This window comes from Drosophila navojoa, chromosome 5 (assembly GCF_054131105.1).
Source record: "Drosophila navojoa isolate 15081-1374.11 chromosome 5, UAZ_NAV_1.0, whole genome shotgun sequence".
Classification (NCBI taxonomy): domain Eukaryota; kingdom Metazoa; phylum Arthropoda; class Insecta; order Diptera; family Drosophilidae; genus Drosophila; species Drosophila navojoa.
Window position 1 is genome coordinate 10,394,951 of NC_142893.1, and position 12,695 is coordinate 10,407,645.

The 12,695-nt window shown below is 41.3% G+C and overlaps 3 protein-coding genes across 4 annotated transcripts; 1 reads left to right on the forward strand and 2 right to left on the reverse strand.

Moving 5' to 3' along the window:
- The first annotated feature begins 222 nt into the window (after positions 1–222).
- Sec24AB (Protein transport protein Sec24AB) lies at positions 223–7,162 on the forward strand. 2 transcript variants are annotated; one of them, XM_018104711.3, is made up of 10 exons: positions 223–421; positions 2,260–4,180; positions 4,246–4,372; positions 4,439–4,938; positions 5,007–5,232; positions 5,289–5,911; positions 5,981–6,213; positions 6,284–6,381; positions 6,440–6,578; positions 6,639–7,162. In XM_018104711.3, the coding sequence occupies exons 2-10, from the start codon at positions 2,282–2,284 to the stop codon at positions 6,748–6,750; spliced, it is 3,957 nt and encodes a 1,318-aa protein (XP_017960200.1). In that variant the 5' UTR covers positions 223–421; positions 2,260–2,281; the 3' UTR covers positions 6,751–7,162. The 2 variants fall into 2 exon arrangements, with proteins under 2 accessions (XP_017960200.1, XP_017960199.1); XM_018104710.3 differs by having other exon boundaries at positions 224–843.
- A 264-nt stretch (positions 7,163–7,426) lies between these two features.
- Positions 7,427–9,117, reverse strand: LOC108653858 (putative zinc finger protein CG12744). Its single transcript, XM_018104732.3, has 3 exons — positions 8,938–9,117; positions 8,373–8,860; positions 7,427–8,301 (listed from the first exon to the last, which is right to left on the reverse strand). The coding sequence occupies exons 1-3, from the start codon at positions 8,962–8,964 to the stop codon at positions 8,271–8,273; spliced, it is 546 nt and encodes a 181-aa protein (XP_017960221.1). The 5' UTR covers positions 8,965–9,117; the 3' UTR covers positions 7,427–8,270.
- Positions 9,118–10,193: 1,076 nt separating this feature from the next.
- Lime (Linking immunity and metabolism) lies at positions 10,194–11,929 on the reverse strand. Its single transcript, XM_018104734.3, has 3 exons — positions 11,722–11,929; positions 10,638–11,605; positions 10,194–10,569 (listed from the first exon to the last, which is right to left on the reverse strand). Exons 1-3 carry the CDS (start codon positions 11,734–11,736, stop codon positions 10,533–10,535), a joined length of 1,020 nt encoding a protein of 339 aa, XP_017960223.1. The 5' UTR covers positions 11,737–11,929; the 3' UTR covers positions 10,194–10,532.
- Between the last annotated feature and the right edge of the window lie 766 nt (positions 11,930–12,695).

Genomic DNA, 12,695 nt, shown 5'->3' on the forward strand with positions numbered 1-12,695 from the left:
CAATATATACATATATTTTTACGAATTTCTTTAGAAGTTAAACGAGAATAATACACATACAGCCTAGAATCTAATGCAGCCATTATACTTATATTGCAAAATGAAACTTGTTACTGCAAATAAATAAAATTCTTTGATTTTTCAAAGTTTGTGACTTGGCGGGCTCATGAATCGTGTTCATTTGAACCTTATTTCAGTGAGGTGGCAGCACCGCTTATTTGACATTTGTTGGTGATGCCAGCCTATTCATAAAATTGACGTGGCTCTAAATTTTAGTGTTTAGGTGTATTAAGAGGCTGAAATTGCAATGCGAAAAGATTTGCACGCAATTGGTCCATTAAATTAAACGGTGAATCGGTGCTGGAACGGATAAAAGATATTCCGAGAAGTACGCAGCAAACACATCAGTGAAAATCGCTCAGTGAGTAAAAGAGAGCGAGAGTGGATTGGGTGTGCGAGATAGAGGCCGAGGCCCGCAAGGCAGCGCCGTTGTTCATTGTCAGCTACAAAAAAATATATATGTAATATAAATTTCGTTTGTTGCGTGCCAATTGGAAAAGAATTGTTAACAGAAACCGCCCCACTGCAACTGCAGACACAAGAGAAAGAGAATATATCAGCAGCAGCAGCAGCATTAGGGAAAAACGCAGTGAAAAGTGTGTGCATGCTTCATCAGTCAATTAACGAAAGCAGAGTAAGAAGAAGAGCCAACTACAAAGTGCAAGTGCTGGTCAAGTACACAAAGTGAAACACACACACTCACACATACATATAGCAGAACACACGTTCCAACGCCCTTTTTCCAACGATCCCATTAGTTTGGCAACATTGACAACAGGAAAGGTAAGCTTAATATAAATGGGAAATGCCTTTCCACTAAGTCTACGGGCCGGCGGTGACGACGACGACGTATATCGACGTCATCAACATTTGCTGATAGAGCCAATTTGCTTTTGTATTATGCATGCGAATAGTTTTCCTTATCGCATGGCCAATTGTCTGCGATAAAGCATTTCATTTTGCTGCTTATTAGCAACAGTAACAGTAACAGCAACAGATCAGTAGTAACTTCTGCGACAGCATTCCTCAGCTCATGTCCAATGTCGCGTTTTCAGTTCAATAAACGCTTTATCAAGTCCACCAACGAATTCGTCTTCGCTTTTGTTCGCTTCCACGTAAATTGAGAGAAAACAGTTATCTGCGGGCAGTCGAACATTAAATACACTAAGATGCAGGTCAAAGCATTTGCATTAGTGTTGGCAAATTATAATTAGCCAAAGTGAACTAGTTCACGAATGTCAGATATATTTTTCTTATATACATGCATATGCATATATTAATTATTGTTCATGTAATCTAAACATATTCACAAAGGCCAAAACTTATATAAAATTAAGGTGACCTTATCTGTATATAGAAAAGAGTGTAAATATGATAAAAAATTTGATAAGTAAGGAATCACGGAGCATCTAGAAATGTTCACAGCTGAGTACGTACATATGGATATAGCCTTGAATATGTTCTATATTTATGCTAATAATGTGGTTTCAATGTTACATAGCGATTGACCAACTAATAGTATCCCATGTAAGCGTGTTCATTTAGTGTAAATTAGAGCTTTGCTCCATAAAAAGTTGACGTCAAAGAAATGAAATACAAATTCGATACGCAAAGTGCAATGCAAATGGCAATTAGTTCAGTTCAGTTCAGTTCTCTTCGATGGCTGGTCACAGCCACATTCGAAATTCAAAAGGTGTATAAACCTAGTACCGTTAGCCTGTTACCTTGGCCACTCACCCAATTTGTTGTTATTGATTTACACTCGATTTATTATTTAACTGAATAAAGTGTAAAAATTGCGCCAAGCTAAATAAACAATTCCTCTAATATATGTACATACATAGAGAGATTTTTAGGAAAATGTGGCACTAAAACTAGTTCATATCTATTTGCCCTCAGTCTATTATAAAGTTTCTGTTCATTGTCTTGATTGTTGTTATTGTTCTTTTTGTTATCTGAGCACGTTTGACAGCGATTATGCTGCAACTATTTCTGGTTTCCTAAAGGTTTTGCCATTGAATTGATAAGATAAGGCAAAAACAACAACAATAATAGTAGTTCTGCTGCGACCTTCACGTACAGGCCCAACACATCAATTCGATAAAGTTGATATGCTAAACGGCATTGCACGGCATTAAGACAATCGATCTCCAAAGAACTTTGAACTAATATCCATTTTCTTATTCCATCTCTTTGTAGCTGCATTCCATGAATTAGAAGAATGTCAGCATACAATACAAATTTTGTGCCAGCGGCGTCAAATGGCAGCTTGGTAAATGGTCAGCAACAACTGCAACAGCAACAACAACTGCAGCAGCAGCAGCAGCAACAGCAACAGCAACAATTGCAACAGCAGCAGCAACTCTACGTGCAACAACAGCAGCAGCAGCAACCACCGTCTCAGCAGCCGCCGCCGTCGCAGCAGCAAAAATTGTTGCCCCCTCCAAAGCCACTGAATCAATTCCAGCAACAGCCAACGCAGTATCCCATAAATGCCACGCCCAGTGGCAACGCTCAGCTACCGCCGCCGCCTCAATTTAATAACAATGTGATGAGCAAGTTTTTGCCACCAGCTTTGAGCAATGGTCCAGCAGCAGCGCCGCCAGCAACGACGCCGCTCAGCAATCTGCCCGCACACCTGCGTCCACCCACGCTAAACGGACCCACGCCTGTAACTTCCACCACAACAACAGTAGCAGGAGCAGGAGCAGCAGCAGCAGCAGCAGCAGGAGCACCTGTTACCAATGGCAGCAACGGCGCATTGAGTGCCAACTCCTCACGCACGGCATCGCCTGGCCTGGTTAACGCCGACTCGGCCAGGTCGCAGTATGCGGCGGCTCCATTGGGCAGCTATGCGCCAAAGCCGACGCAACAAGTCCAAGGTCCACCGGTGTCTGCTCAGCAGTCGTTCGCTGGTCAACTGCCTGCCACGTTAGCGACTTCAGGAACGATGACTCCGCAGCCGTCCGGCAGTCAGATGGTTTCAACGATGAGTCAGGCTGGCTCCACAATGCTGACATCACCACCACCACAACAACAACAACATCAGCAGCAGCAGCAGCAACAGCAGCAATCAGCTGCTCAAGTGTCCAACTTGACTAACAGCATGCAGAGCATGAGCATGAATCCGAATCCGCTGAACGGGCCTGGCTCTGGGCAATCCTTGGCGCGTAAGGACTACCGCGGCGTCTCCAGTCTGTCTGGCTCCGCGCAACAACTGCAAACCTCGAGTGCGAATACTTTGCTGGCAGGGAATGGACCGCCGCCTAGTCTGCAGAATTCCATGGCTGCCATGGTGCCACCATTCAATGCCAATGCGCCCAGCAACAAAAGTCAGGCGAGTGTGTTTGGCGGCGGCATGACGCCAGCACCCAAATTGGCCACGCGACCAATGCCACCAACGGAGCAGAAGCTGCCCTACGGCGTGCCAGCCCCTGGGCCAGCTGGACCGGAACCCAACAACAATGCGCCACGTGCAGCACAGCCTGGAGTGCCGCCAGCAGCGCAACGGCCGCCGCTCTGGCAGTCAGGCGTGGCTGCCATGCCCGCCAATGCTATGATGCAGAGTGCTCCGCAGGGATTTATGCCACCGCCGCTGCCAACCAGTCAGAGTATGCCATCGCAGGTGCAGCTGCCGCCCTTTGGCCCGCCACCAACAGCCGATCGGCCACAGCAACAGCAGCAGCAGCAATATCCTCAGCAGCAACCGCAACAACATCCACAGCAACAGCCGCAGCAATATCCATATAAGCAAACTTTTCCACCACAGCAGCAGCAACAGCAGCTGCCAGCTCCCGGCATGTTCGGTGCACAGCCGCAGCAGCATGGCAACGCGCCGCTGCAGTATCAGGCGCAGCAGCAGCCGCTGAGCGTGGCACAGCAGGGCTTTAGTCGGCTGTGGGGTCAGGACACCATTGATCTGATGCAAAACCGGCATATTCTGTCGCCAGCCACGATTGCGCCGCCCAAGGTGGTGCTGCACAATCAGTTCCACGAGTCCATCAACTGCAGTGGAAGCATAATACGCTGCACCCTAACCAAGATACCGGAAAGCAATTCGCTGCTGCAAAAGTCACGCCTGCCCTTGGGCATAGTCATTCATCCATTTCGAGATGTTAATGTAAGAGCATGGACTATAAATATTATGTGGTGCACTTGCTAATATCTCTAAACTCTACTCCACAGAGCCTGCCCGTGATACAGTGCGTCAATATAGTGCGCTGCCGCTTGTGCCGCACCTACATCAATCCGTTTGTCTACTTCGTGGACAGCAAAATGTGGAAATGCAATCTCTGCTATCGCGTCAACGAGCGTAAGTTAGAGGAAGCTCGCCATTTGATAATAGTGATTCATTACAATGTTCTCCTTTCTCTCGTAGTGCCCGAGGACTTCCAGTTTGATCCGGCTACAAAGACATACGGCGATGTGACACGACGACCCGAGGTGCGGTCCAGCACTATTGAATTCATTGCGCCATCGGAATACATGTTGCGTCCACCCCAGCCGGCGATGTATTTGTTCCTGTTCGATGTGTCGATTATAGCGCAGCAGAGCGGCTATCTGGAGACGGCATGCTCAGTGCTGAATCGCCATTTGGATGAGATGCCGGGCGATGCGCGCACCCAAGTGGGTTTCTTATGCTACGATAGCTTCGTGCACTTCTACAGCATGGCTGAGGGCCTGAATCAGCCGCATGAGATGACGCTGCTGGATATTGATGATCCCTTTCTGCCGCGCCCCGACAGTCTGTTGGTCAATCTGAAGGAGTGCAAGGAACTGGTTAGGGATCTGCTGAAGCAGCTGCCCAAACGCTTTGCTCACACCCATGATCCTGGCTCGGCGCTGGGCGCGGCCCTTCAGGTGGCCTTCAAACTGATGGTGAGCAGACTTAGCAACTATCAAATGGTAGCCAACCTCTAAATAATTTACTTTATCACTTTCCACAGCAAGCATCTGGTGGACGTATAACGGTGTTTCAATCGTGCCTTCCCAACAAGGGACCCGGAGCGCTAGAGCCGCGCGAAGATCCCAACAATCGCTCGGCCAAGGATGTACCGCATCTGAATCCAGCGACAGATTTCTATAAGCGTTTCGCTCTGGAGTGCTCCGGCTATCAGATTGCAGTCGATCTGTTTCTGATGAACCAACAGTATAGCGATATGGCCACCATATGTAAGTATTCTCCAATTGGATCTAATTCTGTTACTCATTCAATTTCATCATTGCAGCTGGCGTTAGCAAACACAGTGGTGGCTGCGTGCATCACTTTCCCCTGTTCCAGAAGACCAAACAGCATATGGTTGACTCGTTTAAGCACTGCTTCAAGCGCTATCTCACCCGCAAGATTGGCTTCGAGGCGGTGATGCGTTTGCGTTGTACACGCGGCCTGCAGGTGCATACATTCCATGGCAACTTCTTTGTGCGCAGCACGGATCTATTGTCGCTGCCCAATGTCAATCCGGATGCAGGCTACGGCATGCAAATATCGTACGAGGAGAGCCTCACCGATGTGAAGACGATTTGCTTCCAGGCCGCGCTGCTCTATACGAACAGCGAGGGCGAGCGACGCATTCGTGTTCATACCATTTGTCTCCCGGTGACTGCATCCCTGCCCGAGGTAATGCATTCAGCTGACACGGAAGCCATCATTGGATTGCTTTCCAAAATGGCCGTGGATCGTTCGACAACGTCGAGTCTATCGGATGCCAGGGACGCCTTTATCAATGCGACCATCGACGTGTTCAATGCATTTAAGATTGCACAAAATCTTCCCTCCGGTCAGAGTGGTCAACTGATAGCACCACGTAGCTTGGCACTGCTGCCGCTTTACATTCTGGCGCTGCTCAAGCATGTAAGAAGCTTTAGCGATAAGCAAGCAATTGTTGGTTGTTAATTAGTTGTTGTTTCCTTGTCGTTTTAGCCCGCTTTTCGCGTGGGCACCAGCACGCGTCTGGATGATCGTGTCTTTGCCATGGACAACATGAAAACGTTGCCACTGGACCAGCTTATGAAGTATATCTATCCCGAGCTGTACAAAATCGATGCACTCGTCTACCATGTGCGCAACTCTAACATAAGCTCAACGCAGGACGATGATTACGATGATGACGAGCTGCTGCCGGAGATGCAACGTCTTCAACTATCTGCGGAACAGTAAGGCCTGAGCTTTGAGAGAATCGCCTGAACGTATTGCTAACAGACATTTTTCATTTGTAACTTTCAGTCTGGACTCACGTTCGATATTCCTGATGGATTGCGGCACACTGATAATGATCTATGTGGGCCTCAATGTACCCACTGACGTGCTGGAAGCTCTGCTGGGTAAGTCGCAGCTAAAACTGACAGATAATTTCCATTAATTAATCATTCTCATTCGCAGGCATAAGGTCAACGGCGGAATTACCAGATTATGTGTATGGTCTGCCGAACGTTGTCAGCGCCGAGAGCGATGCTCTGAAACGTTTTATAATGCGACTGAATTACGATAAGCCCTATCCGCCTCTAGTGCAAATTATCAGGTATGTCTCGACTCAATCAATTCAATCTAGAATATTCACTCTAATTATGCTCTATTGCAGGGATACGAGCACAGCTAAGGCGCAGTTTATTGAGAGATTAACGGACGATCGTAGTGAATCTAGTTTGTCATATTATGAATTTTTGCAACACATTCGGGCTCAGGTTAAATAGTACATAAGTCGAAAATCCTACTACAACTGTATACAACATAAATACGAGTTTCTTCGAACTTAAAAACAATAAGAAAAACAAAACGGATAACTCTGGTGACTAAAGATAGGCAGACAGACCAGGCCAGGCGAGCAATGCGGCAACCAGCTAAGATTCATATTAAGTACAGTCATTCAGCCCCCTACCCGATACAAAGATATGTGCATAGGACAAGTAAACGTGTAACTAGAACTAAGTCACATCTAGAGTTCTAAAAGAAAAAGCGAAAAAATATGATAACACAAATCAAATAGCTGTCACCCGCGGTACAGATAATTTATAAAGTGCATGTATTTATTTATTTGTTGATTTTTTGCACTTAAAAAAATATATATAAAAAAAAGAAAAAAAAAAAAAAAAAAAAACAGAAAAACATAATTTAAAATTTCAATAAAAATAAAATCAATGAAAGGCATAAAGCTGTCACAATATATATTTTAGTTCTTCGTAGCCTGCAAATACTAGTTAGAAGAGCGATGAGCCTAGTTATTTATTATAGCAATCAATCCAAATTGTATATTGTTTTTAGTCACATGTGCTTTGTGTTTCCAAAAAACAAAGACTTAAGAAACCAATTTTTTTTTACTTTTGTTTCTGTTTTTCAATCTTAACACTTTCTTGCTTGTTATTGCATTGATTTTTGCCTTAGCTTCAGCTGTTTTTTCATAGTATTTATTTTCCAAATAATAATTTTATATAGTTATCGATAAGGTATTGGATTGACATAACGATGGTATATGTATGCAGTTAGTTCGTTTTAACTTATGTAGTTAGCCAACTTATATTTCAATGTTTGTACTGGGAACAGTAGGTATATTTAACTGGTATTGCGTGAGAATGCATTGGACTGCTAAGGAATGATTGTCTTAAGCTTAAATGGTAATAGATTATTCTATATATATGCGTATTATATAAAAGACAGAAACTAAAATGCAATTCTAGGTAATTCAAGAAAACACATGCAAAACACCTTTTCTACGATTCAAGGAATTGCGAATAATCCATTGATTGCATTGAAATGTATTAAACAAGCGAGCGAATTAAATAAACATATGTTGTACTATATACGATAAATCATATACCATACATATAGAAAACGAAAATAAAATTTTAAATAAAGCAAAACGCATTTTGTGTCGCCTGCTGTTTATTAAAATAATTTATATGGGAATATTTCATTAAAACAAAATCTTTTTGTGTTTTGGTCTTGTTTCATAGACCTGCATATTAATATCTTTTCATGACATAATAGTCCGAAGTCAATTAGTTCCAGTTAATAACAGAATAAAATAAATTCAAATCCAAATAACGCTCTATATAGTATTGATCCATGACGATGTTGTATGAAGCAATTCCATGCTTATCAAATTAAAGCTCATGTCAGTGTGAGTATTATTTGTTGATTATGAATTCCAGGTACTTATTTGGTGAGCTAATATAAATTAGTCGATCAACAAATTGAATAATTTTTCATTATATGATTATAAGTACGCATCCCAACTGAGTAGATTTCTAAAAAATAAAAAATAAAAAACAAGATTGAGTTTCTCGTAAAATAGAAAATCACAATATATGTATGTTACGGATTGAAGAAAGGTGAACGCGGTGCATATTTGGGCTTCGCTGGTATTATACGCGTGATTATTTTGAATTCCTTTTGTACACTGTGTGCCGTTTCTTTGTGCTTTTCCAAGTATTCAGAGCTTATGTAAATATCACTACATTTGTCGCACTTGTATCGACTTCCAGCCTCGATCTCTTTTTTGATCAGATGTGTACCATGAAAACGTTTTATGTGCTTCTTCAATTCTTCCTCGGAGCGTAAACCTCTGCCACACACATCACAATTGTAATATCTCAGAGCTGTATTTGTAGTACTCTCTATGGAATGGTTTTGCAAATGATCCTGCAGCTCATCAATGTCCGTGTAAAGTTTCTGGCAAAGGAAACACTTTATGCCATATTCATATGAATCGATCTTCTCATTTTCCATTTCAAATTGAGCGCTTGAGATGGCAATTGGATTTATCGAATTCGATAACAATTTCGAGTGCAGCCAATCGAATTGTGTCTGCAATGGAATCAGTGCTGTAAATCAATTATACTTATACTTATACACTTATACGGATGGAACTCTTATATTTATACCAAATTTTGGTGTATATTGAGCTCCATACTGCTGCCAAGTCCTATATTATGTTGATCTCTTATATATGTATAATATATTTATTATTTTCGTGTAATTGCGAATATAGCAGAGCAAAATATTCCGTAGCTCTGTTCTCGTCGCCTGACAGATTAGAACTGCGCACAAAGAGACTAACGGAGCCGCCTTGAAAGCGATAAGAGCATATTACTTGAGCCGCTCACTGTGAGGTTGTTTTTTTGTGAGCCTATGCGGCTGTGTGTGTGTAAGTATTTTGGGTAAAGGAGAAACTTCAATGACACTTGAAACTGGAGCCAGCAAGGGTTTTTAAAATCTATTTTTACTGCTCAAATAAGGGCATATGTACTTGCAACATATGCATGCGTATCTTATTTCAGTTATTTTAGAGATCATATGGTAAGCGCATTTCACCATATTCCAAGCGTTTTTCCTTAACAGATTTTTAGAATGTACTATGTATGTATGTATACATACATATGTATGTATTTATGTGTACATGTTTATCTATATTTTGTTGATTTTAGTTTTTTTCCGATTATAATTGATCAGGAATAATACAATCCTATATTAAATCACTTTTAATGCGATATAATTAAGATCAGATTCATTTCAGATTCTTCCTTAATGCATAAACATTTATGTACATTTATACATGTATACATTTTTTACCTAAATTTTATAATTACGTAAGTCTATTACAGAATTGGTATGATTATAGTTAGGATATGGCACTCACAATTCTTGAAGGAATTTCATTAATTTATTGAATTTAATGACTATCCAATATTTTTCAGATGTCTTTAAAGAATTTTCATTGTCCTTATAATTAAAGTACAACCGAGTATTTTTATATATCACGCAACATATATGTATGTATTTCATAAGAGTTGTTGAGTATATGATTGTGCTATTTCAACATTCAAAATTCTTGAAAGCAGTAAAAATGTTGTTTTTTACTCTTTCGCTCTCTATTTATATTTTATACAAATAGAATTTTTAGCAAAAGTTATCCAACTTATAGCTAAAATTAAAGCCGAATATTTCATCTATCACGAAACATGTATTACACAACACAAGTTATATAGACATATACTTACAGAAATTAGATTTAGTTCTCCCGTCGCTGTTGTTGCTCCGTTGGGGCTCAGATATCAACTGAATGACTTATAAGTGTAATTGGAATTGTAAACATTTTCTGCCGATTCAGCATAAGGTTTGAATTTCCTTTTATACGAGCGCTGAGTATGCTTTGTTTATTATTTTTGCTCGAATTTCTTAGCCTCTTGCAAATTTAGCCTTATCAACAGAGTGTCTTACAATCAATTCGAATCGAGTTTTTGAAACTCAGCACAATTTGAAAATATTCAAGTGATTGTGCGAAAGCTTATCAGCTTATTTATGATCATAAATATTATAATATTAATACTATATAAAGACACACATACATATGTCTGATGTAGGTATGGGCGGCAGCTATGCTGCCTAGGGATGTTTTTAAAAGATAACCTTATACATACGTAATTCACAGATAATTAAATATTAACTGAGGTATACAAATTTATGAATACATAGACATCTATTCAATAAAGGCATCATTGTCGATCCAGAGGTTACTGAAAGATAACGATTTCATTTTTTTTTTACTGATTCGAATTCATTTTTAGTTTGCTTGGACACTCACGGATTGAAGTGGGGAGAACGCAGTGGGTATTTTCGCTTTGTAAGCGGTTTCGTAGTAGGATTTTGCGTCTCGGATGCTGAGGATGTATCAGGCGGCAAGTATTTGGACGCTGTCTCTGTAGCCGGATTGTAGTTGGCTGCGGCAACGGCATTAAACATTTTTGTGCTCCAGACACAACGTTGCGGCTTTTCGGAACTTGATACAGACGGCGTAGTCTCCACAGCCTCGTCCAGCGGATTTGTGCAATGCTGTGGGCCGTGCTTGTAGTGGATGTGCTTCTGGAGGAAGCATTCGCGTTTGTAGCTCTTCCGGCATATATGACATTTATATGACGTTCCGGTCCACCATCTGCCATTGTTATGCATGGGATATTGTGTGTGATGCAGTCGCTGATGCAGCTTCAACGATGCTTTGCAGATGTACACCTTGTCGCACTTATCGCAGGCGAATTGAGTCGTTTTCACCTGTTGCGGCTGTGGTTCTTCTTGTGATGGCGGCTGAGCGACTTCAACAAATTCGTTACGATTGCTTGGCTCAGGGGCAACGGTTGGAGGCAATGGGTACAGATTGGGTACATCTGTAGCGCCTTGCCGTAGGTGTATGAGTAATTGGCTGGCATGCATGGTCAGGTGGTCACGCAGTTGATTGATATCATTGAATGGCCGGTTGCACAAATAACAGGGAATTTGCACCAGAAACTCGGAGTTGGGGCATGCATTCTGTGACAGCATGGCTGTCAGGATGGGCATATACGTCTGCTGCGTGTCCGGCTCCTCTGGCGATAGCGGCGGCGTGGCCAATAAGGAAGCCATTGTGTCCGCATTTTGATTAGGGCTCCACTTGGTGTCGATTATTTTCTGTTGGCGCCCAGGTGGAAGTATAGTACCGATATACTCTACATCATCATCGCTTTCATCGTTGTGTAGCGTTGAGGCGGGACTTTTGGGCAGTTCGAATTTCGTGTTCAACTGCATTCCAACATACAAATTAAAATTTTTACATACATACACATACGCATAAAAATATTTTTAATATGTGTAATTTTGACTGCATATATTAGTTATGTATAATTGTTGACACTTACAGGTTGATAATCCATTTTATTAAAATATAATCGCACCGAATTTCTTCAATTTAATTCAATTATCGCCAACTCCTTATTCACCTACGACATGAGGAACGCCAGGTTCGAGCTGTATTCATCTAGAAATTTCACAACGAACTGAGCTCGAGTTTTCCTCATTTGGTCTCTTATATATTTCACACACATGCACACACACACACTTGCACACGCAAATTTACTCTCACGCTCGGACAAGCTGTTGGAATAGCTCAACAGAAACTCAATGCATACATATACAAATTTATGTATGTGTGCATGCATTTATATGTATATGTATGTATGTCGATGATCCCAGACGAATGTTTTGCTTAGTTCTCTATCCTTGCTTTATCTATTATTGCTGCCTGCATTCATTCTCTCGTGCTTGAAACGAATGCGGAATATCAAAAAATGTCCCACACACACACTAGTAACTGTTATTTTTTTGCTCTTTGACAAAATATAAATACTTACATATATGAGAATATGTATGTAAGTATGTTTGTAAACATGTATGTATGTATGTATGTAAGATCTCTTGCGTGATTTTTTGTACTTACATACATACATATGTATGTACATTTAAGAAGGTCCAGCAATCAGATTTCAAGATTTACTTTTTCCTTTTGAACTTTCGTCAACATGCACACATGCATACACAAATACATACATACATATGTATGTATGTATGTGCAGACATATTTGTGTATGTATGTATTTATGATATACGTACATATGTATGTAATTTGAATTTGAGTTGAGTATATTCAATGTTTTCTTTGGGAGTCAAGTGCTCTTCTTTGATCGTCAAAGCACAACTGCTCCGAACTCTACCATGTATGTAAATGTAAATGTAAATTATAATCTATGTTTCCGTCTTATTCGTATTTGTATACAAGATATGCCGAGGACAGCGGAAGGCTGAAGTGGCAAACGTTTGTGTTTGGAATTCGCAT